Genomic DNA, 21,105 nt, shown 5'->3' on the forward strand with positions numbered 1-21,105 from the left:
TAGTCTGTACCAACCACAATCCCACCCAGGCCCTATTCCTGTAACATCACGCATTTACCCTGTTAATCCCCCTGACACTACGGTCAATTTAGCATGGCCAATGAACCTAACCCGCACACCTTTGGGCTGTGGGAGGAAACCAGAGCACCCGGAGGAAACCCACGCAGACACAGGGAGAATGTGCAAATCCCACACGGACAGTGACCTGAGGCTGGAATTGAACCTGGCGCTATGAGGCAGCAGTGCTAACCATTGTGCCACTCTATCTAGGAGTTTGCTTCCAAGGTATTTGAGATTATTTATTCCAGATTATTTATTAGTTCCAATGTTGACTATGTGCTTTTAAAAATACATATTCGTTCTCAGGAATTACACGACATTCCTGGGGAATGTCGAACCAGGGTGCGCAGTTTTATAAGAATGGATCGTCCATTTAAGATGGAGATGGAGAGGAATTCTTTCTGTCAGAGAGTCGTGATCATTTTGAAATCCCTATCTTGGATAGCAGTGGAGATTGGGTCATTGAATTTCACTCAGGTTTGAGTTAGCCAGAACTTTGATCTACAAGCATTATGGGGGACAGGCAAAAAAGTGGAGTTGAGGCCACAATCAGGTTAGTCATGATCTTATTGAATGATGCAGCAGGCTCGAGGGGCCAAATGGCCTACTCCTGCTCCTTATGATCGTAGAGCAGTCATTTTTCTTTCATTGAATGCATTGAATATTAGCAAAGTTTCATTAAATAATTGTAAATGTTCTTATCTTCACTTTGGAGGAAAAGATATCTTTATGACAGAAGAACAGAAGAAATACTACAATGCTATGAAGAAGCTTGGCTCAAAGAAACCACAGAAACCCATCCCAAGACCAAATGTAAGTGTTAATCTAGATATCAATGAATCTTCAAATGAAAATGGAGAGTCTATGAGGAGTGTATTGTGTTCAAAGACCTTCTCCTGTATGGCTTGGGGAGGAGTCCCAGGGGAACTCTGTACACCAAATTTAACATATCTTCAATCTGCTGCCTGTCATTTTGGGTGGGGGTCCCTCCAGTGCTGCTCTGGCGATGGTATTGATAGGAGGAGTGACATGTGTACGTTCTGCTGGCCAGTCCTGGGAAAACGTCACAAAGGAAACAAAAATGGTGACTTGCATGTACTCAACCTGTATCGTGACCTCAGGACACCCCAGAATGCTTTACAGCCTATGAATTACTTTTGATATGTAATCACTGATGTCAGGTCAGCAAACATGACAGCAAATTTTGCACACAAAATCCCACCCGGTGTGATGAGACAAATAATCATATCATTTATTTTAATGGGTGTTGATAACTATTGATCAGGACACTAGAAAACACCTTTGCTCTTCTTCAAAGTGTCACTTGAGCAGACAGGACCTCAGTTTAATCTTACTCGTGGATGGATCCTATGATGGTGTAGCGTTCCCTCAGTACTGCACTGATGTGCTTGTCTATTGTGTGCTCCTGAAGTGAGGCTTGAACCTTCTACTCAGAAATGAGTGTGTGACTTCTGAAGCAAGCTGACATTTACATAGAAAAACAGAAAATGCTGGAAAATCTCAGCAGGTCTGACAGCATCTGTGGAGAGAGAATAGAGGCAGTGTTTTGAGTCAGGATCATCCAGACGCGAAACGTTGGCTCTATTCACTCTCAGTAAGGAGTTTAACAACACCAGGTTAAAGTCCAACAGGTTTATTTGGTAGCAAAAGCCACACAAGCTTTCGGAGCCCCAAGCCCCTTCTTAATAAACCTGTTGGACTTTAACCTGGTGTTGTTAAACTTCTTACTGTGTTTACCCCTGTCCAACGCCGGCATCTCCATATCATGTCTATCCACTCTCCACAGATGCTGTCAGACCTGCTGAGATTTTTCAGCATTTTCTGTTTTTGTTTCAGATTCGAGCATCCACAATATATTGCTCTTGGCACATATGCAGCCTACTTAATCTCACATCACTGTAACAGCGGGGTTTAGCAGCACAGGCTTGGGATGAGGAATTTCTGCCTCTCTCTCCAGGTCTCACCTTGGCCCACATTGTCAGTGATGTACAGAGTGAGAAAAGGGCAACCATCACTAGGAACATGTATTGTCTGGAGACCAGCAGCCAGCCCAACTGAGAATGCCGAAAAATCTTTGTTAATAAAATGAATCATTATCCTCGAACACAATTGTCTGCGTCAATTTTATTCAACTTTGCCATTAATTAAATGGCCTTTGATTTCTTTTCAGAAAATTTGAAACATTAATCAATGTCCTACACAGCACTGCTGAAAATCTGCCAGTCAGTTTACAAGCACATTATACATACATTTCGCTGCAAACATCATGGATTGATTACAAATCTGGTAAATTGATGAGTCAAATGATATAAAGGCAAATTACTGCAGATGCTGGAATCTGAAACAAAAACAGAAAATGCTGGAGAGACTCAACAGGTCTGACAGCATCTGTGGAGAGGGAATAGAGCCAACGTTTCAGGTCTGGGTGACCCTTATCCAAGGGTCTGTCAGATCTGCTGAGTTTCTCCACATTTTCTGTTTTTGCGTTGATGAGTCACATGTTGTATTCTGGTAGTTCAGATATTAAACTTTGATTGGTTTAAAACATGTTGAAGACCATGTCCCATGAATTGTGTAGAATTGTTCAAACTATCTTACGATCTATACCTTCTCCTTCCATGGACAAATATTGGTCAGGTGTAATAAGATGAATTGTAATCAATGTATTTATACAGTGGCAGCTCATTCCTGTTCCTTTCCCACCCACCCCCAGAATAAATGCCAAGGAGTGTTCTTTGATTTTGTCAACAAGCAAGCCTTTGATATCTTCATCATGATTCTCATCTGCCTCAATATGGTGACCATGATGGTAGAAACGGACGACCAAAGTAAAGAAAAAACAGAAATTCTTTACTGGATCAACTTGGTGTTTATTGTTGTATTTACCAGTGAATGCGTGCTCAAGATCATCGCTCTAAGATACTATTACTTCACCATTGGCTGGAACATCTTTGACTTTGTTGTGGTGATTCTGTCTATTGTGGGTAAGTCAGAAGCTCATCTCCATTTTTTATTGGAAATCTGCTTTTTGAGTTCTTCCCCTCTCTCCCCCACCCCAAAGCTAGACTAGCACTCATTGTCCTTCCCCAATTGCATCAAGCACTCCTATGTCAGGAGGAGTGCTGCTCTCCTACGGGGAGTCTGCCATAGCCTCAATCTCTGAAGAGTAAGATCAACTATATCCCATTTCTCACATCAGCTATCATGCGCCACTTTAAAGTTTATTTATTAGTGTCACAAGTCGGGTTGCATTAACACTGCAACAAAATTACTGTGAAAATCCCCTAGTCGCCACACTCCGGCACCTGTTCAGGTACACAGAGGGAGAATTTAACGTGGCCCAATGCACCTAACTAGCACGTCTTTCGGACTGAGAGAAGAAACTGGAGCCTCCGGAGGAAATCCATGCAGATACGGGGAGAAAGTGCAGACTCCGCACAGATGGGAAGCCGGGAATTGAACCCGGGTCCCTAGTGCTGTGAGGCAGCAATGCTAACCACTGTGCCACCGTGCTATTGAATTAGAAGCATTTTAGGTTTTGGTTTTTGATTCATGGCACCAGGAACTAAGTTGGAATGTCCAAATGTAATTCATGTCAACTTGAGTTGGACGCTACATATGAATGTCAAAATCTACCTCACTGTACTAACCCACTCCACTATCTCAAATAGCTTAACTTTCTATATAATTATGAGGGCAGTACACACTTCTGAGAGCAGCCTCTGTTGGTGAATGCTTGTCATGTTACATTGTTTGCCATGGTGTGGTGATTCAGTGCCACTTTGGAGTTCGATGTGGTGCTTGGAGTGGTGGAATATGGTTATTCATCCAAAATTATCACCGCACTGAGCTATCAGAAAAAAGTATTGACCAAAGGTTATCCCGAAGTTAGATTTGAAAAATTAATTTTTCCCCCTATAACCCAACATTGTCGGATAGATTTTCCAACTGATTCCTCCTGAGTAATACAATGATGGGTGTAAATTTTGTAACTAATCACAAAATGTGGTTGGAGACATCTTCTGCATGACTTGCATTTGCTTAATGTCCCTGAATTTTTTATCATTGTTCGAGAAGTGCCTGTTAGTTTGCAGTTAATTATATTAAAATCAACCCGCCCAATCAATGACATTAGACATGCATGCAATGTTCTGGCTTTTCATTATGACTTTCATTCATCTATTCACACGTACAAAATGGACTTCCAGGCTGCTAGGGTAAGATCTGTACCATTCAGAACCTTTATCTGCATTTTTGTTTCCGTTTAACTAGTCAGGAGGCTTTGTGCCAAGTGTTGTGGCACTGCCATTTTCTCTGATGTCGCCATGATACTGGGGTAAAGGGAAATCCATTAGGAATTCCCTCCTCTCATGAGGAAGAGAAATGAATGGATATTACAGGTCAGTCTGCACCAGAGAAAGACTTCATCCACCTTCTGGTATCCTTTCATGCCTTCTTCTTCATCCTTCAAGGCGAAGATGACCATGGGTGGCTCGGTGGTACAGTGGTTAGCTGCCTCACAGCACCAAGGACCCAAGGGTTCAATTCCGGCCTCGGGTGACTGTGTGGAATTTGCACATTCTCCTCGTGTCTGCGTGGGTTTCCTCCGGGTGCTCCGGTTTCCTCCCACAGTCCAAAGATGTGCGGGTTAGGTTGATGGGCCATGCTAAATTGACCCTAGTGTCAGGGGGATTAGCAGGGTAAATTTGAGGGGCTACGGGAATAGGTCCTGGGTGGGATTGTGGTCGGTGCAGACTTGATGGGCGGAATGGCCTCCTTCTGCACTGTAGGGACTCTATGGGATTCTATGTTCATCATTTGGGGTATTTGGTAGGGTACTGGTGGGTACATAGGTGACTGCTAAGGCCAACCTGTGCTTGGATGATTCTTCTGCAAGTAGGGCAAGATACCGTCAGATGATTGAATTTCAGATGAGTTGCTGATTTGGAATTTCCTTTCCTTGCGTTGTCTCTCTGCCTCTGATATGAGCTTGTGTTTGAAGGAGGCCACATCTATTCTTTAAAAATTATGTTGCGCCATATGTGGCAATCCTGGGCAAACTTCCCCCATGCACCTCAATAGTGTACCTCCCTCACAGTGACATTGCAAAATCAACTGATCCAAGCCTCCAGATCAGTGACCAGCCAAGTGTGGAGATGGACCATCTGTTGCAAGGGCTCCCATAGCTAACATGCAGCATGGACCAGGCAGTCAGCTCCAGAGGCTGCAATGGGCTGCCTCAAGTCCTCTTACAATGCCTCCTTCCAGGTATGTTGCAGTGTTATCCCACTGAGAGATTCCCTGGAGTGAAAAGGAGGGACTGTCATCCCATTCTGTGCCAATTTACCAGACATAAAATGGGGGAATCGTGGTTTGGAGTTTAACACAAATGAAGACCAAAAATGCTGGAAAAATAGGGCAAATTTTCCTTTCCCTAAAATTCCAATTGGGGAATTGTCACGGGCTACCAACTCTTCACCACCCAATTTATGCTATCGCAGAGTGTCAAAATCTACCCAAATATATTTATTTTGGGGGATGGTTTTAAAAGTATAAGATGCATTTGCATGGGTACATGTGTAGGGAGGGAATAAAGGGATACAGACCAAGTAAGGGCAGAAAGTTTTTTTTAGTTCAGTTTGGTTTAGTTAGGGCATCTTGATTGGCACAGGCTTGGAGGGCCATAGGGCCTGTTCCTGTGCTGTACTTTTCTTTGTTCTTTGTTCCAAATAGGAACTGGAAGTGTTGGAAATGTATGGAGTTGGTCACCAGCTCGAACGTTTCAGTGGAAACTGAAGAATCTATGTATCTTTCTCATTCATGTTAACCAGCCCAATGCAACTTTCCATTTTTGTTTCATTCTCCGCCATTTGCAATTATCCTTTCTGGTGTAAATAATTACTCACATCACCCTTTTTTTTATTTGTTTCAGGTATCATGTTGGCCGATATAATAGAGAAGTACTTTGTGTCACCTACCCTGTTCCGAGTCATTAGGTTGGCCAGGATTGGCCGCGTCCTTCGACTTATCAAAGGAGCCAAAGGAATTCGAACCCTCCTATTTGCCTTGATGATGTCACTTCCTGCCTTGTTCAACATTGGCCTTTTACTCTTTCTGGTCATGTTCATCTTTTCCATTTTTGGAATGTCCAATTTTGCCTATGTGAAAAAGGAAGCGGCTATTGATGACATGTTCAACTTTGAAACGTTTGGCAACAGCATGATTTGCCTGTTCCAGATCACCACCTCAGCCGGCTGGGATGGCCTGCTCCTACCCATCATGAACAGCGGCCCCCCAGATTGCGACCCCCACGTGGCCAATCCAGGTACCGATACCAAAGGGAATTGTGGAAACCCCATGGTGGGGGTCATCTTTTTTGTTGGCTACATCATCATTTCCTTCCTGATTGTGGTGAACATGTACATCGCCATCATATTGGAGAACTTCAATGTGGCCACTGAGGAGAGTGCTGAGCCCCTCTGCGAGGACGACTTTGAAATGTTCTACGAAGTGTGGGAGAAGTTCGATCCGGAAGCCACGCAGTTTGTTGAGTACGCCCGGCTCTCTGACTTTGTCGATACGCTGCAGGATCCATTGCGGATTGCCAAGCCAAATAAAATCAAACTGGTTACCATGGATCTGCCAATGGTGTCGGGTGACAAGATCCACTGCCTGGACATACTCTTTGCATTGACCAAGGAGGTGCTGGGTGAATCTGGCGAGATGGATGCCCTGAAGGAGTCAATGGAGGAGAAGTTCATGGCTGCCAATCCTTCCAAGGTCTCGTACGAACCCATAACCACCACACTCCGACGGAAGCAGGAGGAGGTTTGTGCAATCAAAATTCAACGAGCTTTCCGGCGTCACTTGCTGAAACGGTCTGTCAAACACGCATCCTACTTGTACCGCCAGAGTGTAACAGATGCGATTCTGCCTGATGAAGAGGCTCCAGAGAAAGAAGGATTGCTCGCTGCTCGAATGAGTCAACACTATGGTAAATACCAACCTGACAGAGAAAGTACGCCACCCTTAGCTCTAGCAGAACCAACAACTCCTATAGAAGTGACATCTACTCCCACGGAAGAAACGTCAACAGAAGAAGCGACAACCACAGAAGAAACAGCAAGTCCTCAAGAAGCACCAGCAATTCCTCCAGATGCAGCAAAAACCCATCTGGAAATGGCAGTTACCCCTCTGGAAGCTGCAATTACCCCCGTGGAAGCAGCGGTGACCCCTCTAGAAGCAGCAGTGACTGCAGCCAAACCAGTAGACTGGATTTCCGACACAAAGGATATTAAAGAGTCAATTGTATAACTGGAGTTGAAAGTGCTTGTGACAAGCCGAGCTTACGAAATACAGCACAAGGTGCCGAGGTGTATAGCACTAGTGCCTTCAAGAATGTCACTTTGTCCCTAGTTTTCTAGCACTGAGATTCCAGTCTACAAGTGGGAAGTGCATCGTGCGACTGATCTTTGCAGTATAAGCTGGGAGGGCCCACAGTACAGTTACAATCCTTCAGCCAGAGAAAAATGACATCTTTTCAAAAAGAATCCCTCCGACATCCTTGACTGTAATCATCACTGTGACAAAGTGTTTCGCCGCAATTCGAATATGCATCTCTCCTGGGTCACGACTTGTTTTGTGTAGAAAGGAGTTCTCCCGCTATCTGTAAAGAGAAGTTTTTGAACCACCAGGATAATGTGGTTGACCCTTGTACAGTGATTGGATTGATATTAGACATGCTGCATTTAATTAATACTGAACATTTACCAGGGTTGCCTTTTGATAGTTATGGAAGCAAAACCATTATCACAGAGTAGGTTAGCCCAAAGATCATTTCTTCACACTCACTTCAACTTAAAAATGCTTTTATCTCTTTCAATACTGTGCTTTTACTAATCTAACAAATGCCACTTGTCTAAAATGTATGCAGCATTCAGATTATCGCTGGAGACACACTTTCATTCTAGCGCAACGTTTTTGTACAATACAATTTAAAAAGAAAAGCCACCAAATTAATTGTTGTGTTGTAATCTTCTTGAAATCCAGCTGTTCAGACAGAGTTTGAATATTTCCATATGCTGTAAGGCACCAAGGCAGAATGGCATTCAACATTGTCTTTCCGTTGCTGTTCTTTAGTGTAAGTGCATTAGACAGTGACACTTGCAACTTCTGTTTGTACGTTAGTGTTTCGGGGTAGATATTGTCACTGCAACAAAAGCAGAAAATGCTGGGAAATCTCAGCAGGCCTGACAATACCTGTGGAGGGAGAACAGAGCTAAAGTTTCAAATCTGGATGAAAGTCAATCAGACTCGAAACGTTGGCTCTATTCTCTCTCCACAGATGCTGTCAGGCCTGCTGAGATTTTCCAGCATTTTCTGCTTTTGTTTCAGATTCTAGCACCCGCAGTAATTTGCTTCTATCTAGGTATTGTTACTGCTGTAGAGATCTCTGGTGTCTCTGTGCATATTTGCAAAATCTTGCATCCTTCCTTCTCTCACAAAGCGGGATGGATTGCTGAAGTAACAAATCCTGTTGCTACTTCGCCAAGAGCAACGCAATCTTTCCCTTCAACGGTTGCAATGCATGAATTTGCGTCTGCTGATTCCTCAACACTTCATTTTCAACCACTGGATTGATCAGGACAACCTGGAATATTCTCTTAGTGAACGCAGTAAGGGCAGATTCGCACAACCATGTTAGATGCGTATCCTAGGCAGCAACTTTGATCTCGGCAGCGCATTGAGAATTTTGGCTTGCGGGATGACTCTGGGGAATGTCTGAATGCAGATTAGGGATTCTTGCTGTTTCTCTCAACTGTGCTGTGTCTGGATATCCCAGTAAAAATGAGAGAGCTGAAAGGCATACAGCCACGCACCCCCCCCTCCCCTCCACCAACACACACCCACACCCCCCCCGCCCCCACATCGTAGTAGACAAGAACAGATCCCCAGGCTTACTTATTCACTTCCCACACTATGGGTGGTTTCAGGACCGTGCGCCCACCATCTTCTTCCCCACTGCCTGGGATAAGATAATAAACTAGAGACCTGTAGTTAATTTAAGAGGCCTCTGCTGAAGATTCCTCCCTATCCTCCTGTGGGAAATTAAGCAGGCCCCAGGCAAACCACTTGCTTCCCACGTTAATTCACTGTTGCCTTCTATATACCATGGTCACCTCATTCTCCAGAAATCCGTCTTTCTTGAAGAACGAAGGAATCTAGTCTACAATAGTGCCACTGGATACTTCTTTCCCAATTTAATCACTTATGGGAAAGATAGATATCCAACTGCCTCAATTGGTAGTGAAGGTGCGGGGTCGGGGACACCTAGTACTTGTCCACCATCACCTCAAACATATTGTCAACTTCCATGAAGTCTATAATCCCAATAGCCCCAAATGGATTTTCATGAAGGAACATTAGGAACTGGAGTGGATCATTCAACTCCTTAAGGCTGCTCCATCACTCAAGTAGATCAGGGATGATCAGCACCTCATCTCCATTGTCCAATCATTAGTCCATATTCTTGGATTCCTTTTTTCGAAAAAATCTATCAATCTCACCCATGAAAGATTCAATTGTCCCAGTATTCCCGGCCTTTTGGAGAGAGAGTTCCAGATTCCCACCACCTTTTCTGTGAAAATGTGGTCCCAGATTTCACCTCTAAATAGCTGAGCTCACATTTAGGCATTATTGCCCTTGTTCCTGATTCCCCCACAAGAGTAAATTGTTTCTCTGCATCGGCCCTACCAAATCCTTTTAACAGTTCAAACATCTCAACTAAATCACTCGTCAACCTTCTATACTCAAGGGATTTCAAGCCAATTTTATGCAACCTGCCTTCATAATGTAGCCCTCTAAATTTTGATGTTGTTCTGTTAAATCCCTTCCTCCACGGTTGACATACCTTTCCTCAGGTGCAGGGCCCAAACCTGAATGCAGTAGTTCAGGCGGAGTCTGACCAAGGCTCTATTTCAGAGATATGTAACAGCGGGGATGCAATGGGATGACAATGCCATTGACCATCATGATATTTGGAAAATCTGGAGGTTTAAGATCAACAAGTTCATATCCAATTTGCAATGTTCAAGAAGCGTCGCGCCTGAGAACTTCAGACTTCTTACTAAGTGTTGTTTGGGTTCCTTTAATAAGCATGTGTTTGTGACACGATGGGGTGAATTTGTCCGTCCTACCCACCACGGGAATCGTAGTGGGCAGGCGGGGGCGGACAATGCAAAGGTCCATTGAACCTAGGCAGGATTTCCGGTTTTGGGGTGAGCGCAACCGGAAAATTCCGCCCATCGATGGCTTCATCACTTGTCGGTCATATCTGGGGGCGATACATTTTAAAACTTGAACTTGAACAAAATGCGAGGGAGCAAGTTTTGCAAACATTCACACCGCGCCTGCGATCGGGTTCCGTATCATGTGAACTTCCCTGAGGGAAAGCTCATTTGTTGGACTTAATGTGAAGTTTTCAGATCGGTTTAAACCAATACCCTCATCCAGTAAGAAGCATAAATTGAGACTAAGGCTAGAGCTGCCATCTAAAATCTGCTTTCAAAAACCTCCCTCAAAGTTTCTGAGGGACAAAATCAGACAACTAAAGTTCAATTTTTACAATAGCGGTTTGGGATTGCGGAGCCAGGATTCATTAGGGGCAATTTTAACTTGGGTATTGAGTCAACAAACTATTTTACATCTCTTCCAAACTTCAATGGGAATTTTTATTGACAGACACATAAAAAGTGGGCAGCTGACTCACTATCACCCCTTCGACGCAGCGCAAACATCAAATGATTTCTATTGGATCACTAACGTTAGCGAAATTGTTTCAGCCAGAAGTCTGGATCATGATCCTGCCCCGTTGCCCAATCCCATCTCGTTCTGAATCTGGCTAAACCCTATTTGCACATTGAGGGACTGCCCTTCGTCTCCGCTGGCACAATGCCCATTCAGATTGGGCCAGAATAATACGACAAAATAAATAGCAGCAATCTTTATGTTAAGGTCTTATTTCTGTTAATTTCCCTGATTATGTTGTGAATATTTGAAAAGTATCGTAAAAGAACACACACAAGAATGTGTTCTAGTAATTGAACTTGGCAGGAAGAAGTACCAAATGATGAAAAGGTAGGGTAATTTCTCAGGTGATATGTTCGATAAGGCAAATGCTAAATCGTTTGGTTTTCAGCATGTTTCTTTTATCTTAATTGTTCGACTGTTACTTAAATTTCTGAAGATTGGAATTGTATCTGAAGCTCATAGTCTTATATTTGCAGAAGATTAGCCTGCATCACGATAATTCCAATTACTGGTAAAAAGATACTGCTTACAATAATGTTGTCAAAGATGAGAAACAAATATAAAAATGTATCAGGCAAGCTTTGGTTTGTAAATATTGTGGAATTACTGTTCATTGACAGCATGTGGCACAGCTGTTTTCTATTCATTCAGAAGTGAGCCCCAAAAACCTGAAGACATTTTGTTGAGAGGCAGTGTGATAGGTCATTAATAGTGATGCACGGCAGTACATCAACTTACTCTGGCAGGGTATTGGATATGATGGATTTTATTAAACCACTCAAGCATAAGCATTGATTTGTATTCTGGTCATCCCTCTTTTTTTATAAACTGAAAATTATGCACCTATTCAGGAGAAAATACAAGATAACGGGATGGCACGGGTGACACAGTGGTTAGCACTGCTGCCTCACAGCGCCATGGACCTGGGTTTGATTGCCAGCTTGGGTCACTGTCTGTGTGGAGTCTGCATGTTCTCGTTGTATCTGCATGGATTTCCTCCAGTTTCCTCCCACGGTCCGAAAGACATGCAGGTTAGGTGCATTAGCCATACTAAATTCTCCCTCGGTGTACCCGAACAGGCACCAGAATGTGGCAACCAGGGGATTTCCACAGTAACTTCATTGCAGTGTTAATGTGAGCCGACTTGTGACACTAATAAATAAACTTTTTTTAAAAACTGATCAAAGCACAAGGCCACTCATCAATGCTCAAATAAAGTCTGCAATTGCTGTACAATGTGGGGCCTACTGGTCAGGCAGAGAAGAGGAGGATGAGAATGAATGCAGCGCGGCCTCCTAATCAAAATATCAGCACGCCTGGAATAACTGGCCTTTCAGATCATCAAATCTTTGCTCTTCAGATTTCAGAAAGTCTCTTGTAGACAGTAAATAGGCTGATGTGGAGCGTAAGCACCGGCATAAACCATCTGGCCAAATGGCCTGATGGTTTGGGCTGTAAATTCTGTGTAACTTTATACAATAATCACCCTCCCGCCATGCGCCAATACATATTCATTCACTATATTTTGAGGAATGGTGAACTTTTCCCTTACTTCCCAAAGCACTGGCAATGCTGGATTTTCCAATTGACTTTCTCTCAGGAGATTAAACAAATAGGGTAGATTTCTTAAATGCATATTCATAAAAGTTCATATTTTCATTGTAGGGCAGCATGGTAGCATAGTGGTTAGCACTGCTGCCTCATAGCGGCGGGGACCGGGTCTGATTCCCAGTTATGGGGCATTGTCTGTGCGGAGTTTTCACGTTCACCGCGTGTCCGTATGGGTTCCCTTCGGATGCTCCGGTTTCCTCCCACAGTCCGAAAGATGTGCTGGTTAGGTTGATTGGCCATGCTAAATTCTCTCTGTGCACCTGAACAGGAGCTAGAATGTGGCAACCAGGGGATTTTCAAAGTAACTTCATTGCACTGTTAACGAAACCTACTTGTGACACTAATAAATAAACTTAAACCTAAACCATCATAGGCTCAATGGCCTTTTACAATTCCACATTGGCCTATATTTTTTGCAAGAAACAGTCATTAACCTGGGAGCTTCATAGAACATGTCATTATGCCCAGTATGTTCTTATTCCAGAACCCATGCACTGGCAACCTCAGAAATCACACATCCACCCAACCTACCCCACCCTGGCCAAGTGACGCACCTAACCCATCATCCCAAGGTGCAGTTTAAAGTTAAATGAATAGAATCTTTCCATTGCAAATATTTCACCAGTTTGTGTTTTGTATTTATTGTGGATGCTGGTGCGATAGTTCTTCTGAATAAATAAATTCAGCTGGGGCTTAGAAAATAATGAAGAGGACTTAGGGAGAAACTGTTTCCATTGATGGGTAGGTTAGTTGCAAGACAACACCGAGTTAAGATAATGGGAAAAAGAAGCAGTGAACCCCAATGGTCTGACAATTGGTACAATCTAGAATGCGCTGCTTGAATGGATGGTGAAAGCAGATTCACCAGTAACTTTTAAAAACAGAATTGGACTGAGAATTGAAAAGGAAACATTTGCAGGGCTATGAGCAAAGCGCAGCGGAGTGCGGACAAACTGGATAGCTAGCACAGATATGGTGGGCCAAATGGCCTCTGTCTGTGCTGTGAGATTCGATAATTCTTTGACAGTTGGATTCAGGTTAACCCATTTTTAAATACCTTTCAACCTTTCATTGGTGTTGAACTTAAACTTGATTGTAAATCAAAATGTAGGACGGGTGGAGCTCAGTTTCTTTAAAACAGTAAGAAGTCTCACAACACCAGGTTAAAGTCCAACAGGTTTATCTGGTATCACGAGCTTTCGGAGTGCCGCTCCTTCATCAGGTGAGTGGGAAGGAGCAGCACTCCGAAAGCTCGTGGTACCAAATAAACCTGTTGGACTTTAACCTGGTGTTGTGAGACTTCTTACTGTGCCCACCCCAGTCCAACGCCGGCGTCTCCACATCTTTTAAAACAGCAAGCATTTATTTTTGAAGGAGGGATAGGTTTGTTCAATGTTTGATCAGCTTTAGATATGTGTACCCAACATCTCAGGATAAATTGTAGACTAGGCTGTGCGTCAATGTACAGAAGTCGATTTTCACTGTCAATTTCCAGGAAGTGGGTGGTAGTGCTCCAGACATGGCGATCCTGAATTTAACCATCCCATTCTTGCTGCTGTTCCTTTCGCTCCCATTTCCAGCTGGTCCTGGATTTCGATATCTTAATCAGGTTGCACCTCATTGAGGCCTGATCCCACCAACACCTCACTTACAGTTCAGATACTTATTGAAGTCATTGGATTCCCAACCCCTCTTCTGACTGCCAACCACTGCTCCATCCTCCACCCCAATAGGTAACTTCACGTGGGCTCTGAAAGCTGGTTTAATGATCACAGTTCTGTGGGGGAGTATAGTCCATCCATTAAACTGACTCAGCCCTTTGCACAGGGACACAAGTGATCAATGCAATCACTCTGTCCTCTTCCCTCCTCATAGATCCATAGGGCGATGTTTTCCCGTCCCGCCCACCATGGGAATCGTAGCGGACGGGACACGCACCATAGAAATGTCCGTTGATCTCAGGTGGAATTTTCTGGCATTGGGGCAAGCGCAGTCCCTCCAAAGAGTTTCACAACACAGTAAGAGTGTTTCTATTCTAATCCCATTTTCCAGCACTTAGTCCGCAGCCTTGTACGCTGTGGCATTTCAAGTGCCCATATAAATGCTTCTTAACTGTTGTGAGGGTTCCCGCCTCTACCATCCTTTCAGGCAGTGAGTTTGTCTAGCAAAAGCTAAAATTGATGCCATGATGGCATCAAAATGTTGTTGGAGCCTTCAGTTTATTAACATTATGCACATCAGTGCCATCCAGCTGTAGGGATAATAGAGCAAAATAAATTTATTTTTAAATTTATTCCTTTCCCTTCACTGCATCTTCAAGGGTTCAGAGATCAGTTTTACCTTTTGTTACCTAGGCCCCAAGTAATGCAATTCCCTCGCTCATTCTCTCATATTTTTGAAACCCTCCTTTAATTCCACTTAGTCTCTCTCATGTTGCACTCAGTGCCTTTTATCTGTGAAGTAAAGCTCAATACTATTTAAGTGTAGTTACTATTGTAACGTTGGGCAACAAAACTGCCAATTTGGGCACAGTAAGATCTCACAAACAGGTGGCAGGGACACCACAACTTCCCTGTTCCCCTACAAGTCACACAAGATTCTGACTTGGACATATTTCGTTATTCCCTGGGTCTAACACCCTGAAGACCCCACTGAAGAGCACGGGTAGGGTGGGGGGGTTTGTGAGGCGGGAGGGTGTATGAATGGACTCGAGGTTCAAGACGGATGCTCACAACCACCTTCTCAAGGGCAATTAGGAATGGCCACCCACATTCTGTGAATGAATAAATAGAAGGGAAGCAATGAAATAAATGAATAGATAATCTACAGCGATGTTAGTTCAGGGATAAATATTGTTAAGGAGACCTTTTCATGCAATTCTTTGAATAGTGCCATGTGTTTTTTTAATGTCTACCTGAGAAGGCACGTGGCCAGGTATCAACTTAACAGCTCATTGAAACCTTTTACCTCCAACAATGAAACACTCCCTTAGCATGGCACAGGATTCCTAGGGTGGAGACTGAGCCCACAACCTTCGACTCAGGGTCATTTATTGAGCGAGATAAGACCGGAGAGAAAAATGTTTGTATGCATTTCCTCGTTTGCCAGCAACAACACTGCACTCTGATGAATAATTTACGGTACAAAATGCCTTGAGACATTTTATCTACATGATAAGGCACTAATGTAAAGGGGAGAATTTCTTCCTTACTTTCTCTTACTACAGTGATTCGCTGGTTTTAATTTTAAACATTAGCACCACTGTTACAATGGGAGACACTGGAATTATATACAAATGCATTAAGCCTTCTACTTGTACAATAAACTGCAAACTCACAATGAAGAAAGTTGTTTTAGTGCTACGATTACTAATATTTTACCACCAGGAAAAAAAAGCTGGATTGATAAATGATCACATTTGCTCCTCTGATCTTGCCCCATTATTTTCTGCCATGCTTTTGGATACCCGGTTGCTTTGCAACATTTCGACGCAGGGGCTGCATTTTTGTAAACACTGCACCAGTTCTTAGGATTTCAACCCCAAAGTCTAGACAGGTCTGTAATAAGGCTGCTTGTCTGTAATATACATTGCTAAATTTGGAGATGTAAAATGTATCAATAATGAAGGAAAAGGTTTTTTAGGGGGAAAAAAAAAATTTTTCTCTGTAAAATTGTAATAAACTATACATTAATAAATAAGTTAAACTTGTTTTTCATGTTTGTTGGTAGGCAACTATTAGTAGCATATCTTGATCACTAAAAAACCCATTAAATGCACCATGCCAACAATATATTTGAATACACATGTACATTTGCTTACCTCTTCAAAAATGTCATGACTCACGTACCATTCCTCATCCGTTTGTAAGGAGACAAAAGAGCAGACGTTTCAAGTCCAGATGATCCTTTGTCAAAGCACAACCTCAAGCTAAAGGGACGATCCTTTAAAACAGAGATGAGGAGGAATTTCTTCAGCGAGAGAGTGGCGATTCAGGGGAACTCTTTGCTGCAGAAGACTGTGGGGACCAGGTCATTGAGTGTCTTTAAGACAGAGATAGATAGGTTCTTGATTAATAAGGGGATCAGGGGTTATGGGGAAATGGCAGGAGAATGGGATGAGAAAAATATCAGCCATGATTGAATGGTGGGGCAGACTCAATGGGCCTAGTGGCCTAATTCTGCTCCTATGTCTTATGGTCTTACGGTCATCTGGACTCGAAATGTCAGCTGTTTTCTCTCCTTACAGATACTGCCAGACCTGCTGAGATTTTCCAGCATTTTCTCTTTTGGTTTCAGATTCCAGCATCCGCAGTAATTTGCTTTCATTCCCCATCCATTGACTGATGTTGGTATTTTGGCGTGACGTACACTTATTAGAATATGGATTGGGTTTTATTTTCTTTATCTTTAACCTCCACCTATGCACCAACAAGTATAAGAACATAAGAACATAAGAAATAGGAGCAGGAGTAGGCCATCTAGCCCCTCGGGCCTGCCCCGCCATTCAGTAAGATCATGGCTGATCTGAAGTGGATCCACTTACCCGCCTGATCCCCATAACCCCTAATTCCCTTACCGATCAGGAATCCATCTATCCGTGATTTAAACACATTCAACGAGGTAGCCTCCATCACTTCAGTGGGCAGAGAATTCCAGAGATTCACCACCCTCTGAGAGAAGAAGTTCCTCCTCAACTCTGTCCTAAACTGACCTCCCCTTTATTTTGAGGCTGTGCCCTCTAGTTCTAGCTTCCTTTCTAAGTGGAAAGAATCTCTCCACCTCTACCCTATCCAGCCCCTTCATTATCTTATAGGTCTCTATAAGATCCCCCCTCAGCCTTCTAAATTCCAACGAGTACAAACCCAATCTGCTCAGTCTTTCCTCATAATCAACACCCCTCATCTCTGGTATCAACCTGGTGAACCTTCTCTGCACTCCCTCCAAGGCCAAATATCCTTCCGCAAATAAGGGGACCAATACTGCACACAGTATTCCAGCTGCAGCCTCACCAATGCCCTGTACAGATGCAGCAAGACATCTCTGCTTTTATATTCTATCCCCCTTGCGATATAGGCCAACATCCCAGTTGCCTTCTTGATTACCTGTTGCACCTGCAGACTGGATTTTTGCGTCTCATGCACAAGGACCCCCAGGTCCCTTTGCACAGTAGCATGTTGTAATTTTTTTCCATTTAGATAATAATCCAATTTGTTATTATTTCCTCCAAAGTGAATAACCTCGCATTTGTCAACGTTATACTCCATCTGCCAGATCCTCGCCCACTCACTCAGCCTGTCCAAATCTCTCTGCAGACCTTCTATGCCCTCCACACGATTCACTTTTCCACTTATCTTTGTGTCGTCTGCAAACTTTGTTACCCTACACTCAGTCCCCTCCTCCAGATCGTCTATATAAATGGTAAATAGTTGAGGCCCCAGTACCGATCCCTGCGGCATGCCACTAGTTACCATCCGCCAACCAGAAAAGCACCCATTTATTCCGACTCTCTGCTTCCTGTCGGATAGCCAATCCCCAATCCACGCTAACACCCTACCCCCAACTCCGTGTGACCCAATCTTCTTCAGCAACCTTTTGTGAGGCACCTTATCAAACGCCTTTTGGAAATCCAAAAACACCGCATCCACCGGTTCCCCTCTGTCAACCACACTCGTCACATCTTCATAAAAATCCAACAAGTTCGTCAAGCACGACTTTCCCCTCATGAATCCATGCTGCGTCTGCTTAATCGAACCATTCTTATCCAGATGGCCTGCTATTTCTTCTTTAATGATGGATTCCAGCATTTTCCCAACTACAGACGTTAAGCTAACCGGCCTGTAGTTGCCCGCCTTTTGTCTATTTCCTTTTTTAAACAGCGGCGTAACATTAGCCGTTTTCCAATCCGCCGGCACTACCCCAGAATCCAACGAATTTTGATAAATAACCACTAACGCATCTGCTATTACCTCTGACATTTTCAGCACCCTGGGATGCACTCCATCCGGGCCCGGGGACTTGTCCACTTTCAGTCCCATTAGTCTACCAAGCACTACCTCCCTGGTAACGTTAATTCTATTGAGTACCTCTCCTCCTACCAACCCTCTATCGTTAATATTCGGTAAACTATTTGTGTCTTCCACTGTGTAGGCTTACATTAACACTGCAATGAAGTTGGGGGATTTTCACAGTAACTTAACTGCAGTGTTAATGTAAGTCTACTTGTGACACTAATAAAAGAAAAAAACCTCCTCCTTGCACTAATCCTCTGGGTCAATTCTCACCATCATTTTCATCAAGAGTCTCAGACTTGGTTGCAGCCAATCACAAAAACGTACCTATTTATCACTGGTCTCCCAGCACATGCACGGTGAAAAGTCTCCTCTTTGTCCTCAATGGGAAGCAGCACCACTTTATAAAAGTACGTTTTTTTATTCATTCATGGGGCATGGGCGTCGCTGGCTGGTTGATACATTTATTGCCCATTCCTAGTTGCCTGAGGGTAGTTGAGAGTCAACCACATTGCTGTGGTTCTGGAGTCACATGTAGGCCAGACCAGGTAAGGATGGCAGATTTCCTTCCCTAAAGGAAATTAGTGAACCATGGGTTCACTAATGGGTTTTTCAGACAATCGACAATGGTTTCATGGTCATCAGTAGATTCTTAGTTCCAGCTATTTTTTAATCAAAGTCAAATTCCACCATCTGCCGTGGCGAGATTCAAACCCAGGTCCCCAGAACATTAGTTGAGTGTCTGGATTAATAGTCTAGCGATAATATCACTCAGCCATTGCCTTCCCTTAGCTGTAAAGCATTTTGAGGAGCCTTGAGATAAGAGAAAGCACTTACATAAATGCAAGTTCTTCTTTTCATGTGTAATCCTGACATTTGGATACTGGCCAGTTGTTCAACTAGGAAGCTGAGACCAATCCAATTCTTCACTCAACCATTTCCCACAGCACTCAGGACAGCAAGCCGGAATGGGAAACCTGGTTGGTGTCCTTCCTGTTTATTCTTTCATAGAATCCTACAGTGCAGGAAGAGGCCATTCGGCCTATCGAATCTGCACCGACCACAATTCGGTGGTCGGGCGGCACGGTAGCACAGTGGTTAGCACTGCTGCTTCACAGCTCCAGGGTCCCGGGTTCGATTCCCGGCTCGGGTCACTGTCTGTGTGGAGTTTGCACATTCTCCTCGTGTTTGCGTGGGTTTCCTCCGGGTGCTCCGGTTTCCTCCCACAGTCCAAAGATGTGCGGGTTAGGTTGATTGGCTAGGTTAAAAATTGCCCCTTAGAGTCCTGGGATGCATAGGTTAGAGGGATTAGCGGGTAAAATATGTGGGGTAGGGCCTGGGTGGGATTGTGGTCGGTGCAGACTCGATGGGCCGAATGGCCTCCTTCTGCACTGTAGGGTTTCTATGATTCTATGATTCTATGAATTCCACCCAGGCCCTATCCCCATAACTCCATGCATCTACCCTAGTTCATCCCGTTGACACTAAGGGGCAATTTAGCATGGCCAATCCCTCTAACCTGCACATCTTTGGACTGTGGGAGGAAATCAGAGCAACTGAAGGAAACTCACGCAGACACGGGGAGAACGGGCAAACTCCATACAGACAGTGGCCCAAGTCGGGAATTGAACCTGGGTCCCTGGCACTGTGAGGCAGCAGTGTGCCACTGTGCCGCCCCTATTCTTTAGCCCAGCTCCAGCACTCCTATTGCAAGCTCAGCTGAGATTGGCTTTGTGCGACTCCATTCCACAGTGAACAGTGAACATAGCAGCTGAGTTACCGATGCAGCCAACCTTGAATATTTCTTTAGGTTTTGGACTCCTAGCCTGAGATTTTCCCCACCATGAGCTAAATCCCGACAGCGGGATTAAATGCGATTCCCAAGCCCATGGGGCCAGATAGCAGTACCTTGTGCAGCGGTCAATTAAGAGATGGCCACTAGGCCTGCCGTCCGATTAAGAAAAGCGAGTGGGTTCTCCACACTGCCAGCCGTATCAGAGGGCTGGCACCTCCATGGCCTTAGCAGAGCTGCCAAGAGAGGTGGCTGCTCCTGAGACTACGAGGAGAATGGGAGCGCACCTCTATTTTGAGGTGCCCCGAGGCAAAGTAAAAATATATTCCTATGCCAGGGCCAGATATGCAGGCATCGGCAATCAGAGTGGAAAACCTTACTGCAGTGATGCCAAGGCTATGGTGCCCAACTTTACAACCAGCTTACCCATCTTGGGCCATGCATTGAACCTCTGTATGAGATTGGGTCCCGCCCCTCCAAGGATTACCATTGGGAGGCAATTTCCTTACAGCTGACATCATGCAGTAAGGGGTGTTGAGGATTAACCAGACAATGCACAGTGAGTGCTCATAGAAATCATAGAAACCCTACAGTGCAGAAGGAGGCCATTCGGCCCATCGAGTCTGCACCGACCACAATCCCACCTAGGCCCTACCCCCACATATTTTACCCGCTAATCCCTCTAACCTATGCATCTCAGGACTCTAAGGGGCAATTTTTAACCTGGCCAATCAACCTAACCCGCACATCTTTGGACTGTGGGAGGAAACCGGAGCACCCGGAGGAAACCCACGCAGACACGAG

The 21,105-nt window shown here is 44.2% G+C and overlaps 1 protein-coding gene and 1 long non-coding RNA gene across 2 annotated transcripts in view; one reads left to right on the forward strand and one right to left on the reverse strand.

The window, feature by feature from the left end:
- The window catches only part of LOC144500609 (sodium channel protein type 4 subunit alpha-like), a 204,459-nt gene extending 188,249 nt beyond the window's left edge, over positions 1–16,210 (forward strand). Inside the window, exons 26-28 of the mRNA XM_078223811.1 lie at positions 769–873; positions 2,795–3,065; positions 6,014–16,210. Of these exons, the coding sequence (XP_078079937.1) occupies positions 769–873; positions 2,795–3,065; positions 6,014–7,395 (1,758 nt within the window). The 3' untranslated portion in view covers positions 7,396–16,210. The remainder of the gene's footprint in view (positions 1–768; positions 874–2,794; positions 3,066–6,013) is intronic.
- Positions 1–21,105, reverse strand: part of LOC144500612 (uncharacterized) — a 40,424-nt gene that overhangs the window by 4,669 nt on the left and 14,650 nt on the right. The window contains exon 5 of the long non-coding RNA XR_013498995.1: positions 18,837–19,080. This is a non-coding gene — a long non-coding RNA (uncharacterized LOC144500612). The remainder of the gene's footprint in view (positions 1–18,836; positions 19,081–21,105) is intronic.

This window comes from Mustelus asterias, chromosome 11, assembly GCF_964213995.1.
Source record: "Mustelus asterias chromosome 11, sMusAst1.hap1.1, whole genome shotgun sequence".
In the NCBI taxonomy this organism is placed as follows: domain Eukaryota; kingdom Metazoa; phylum Chordata; class Chondrichthyes; order Carcharhiniformes; family Triakidae; genus Mustelus; species Mustelus asterias.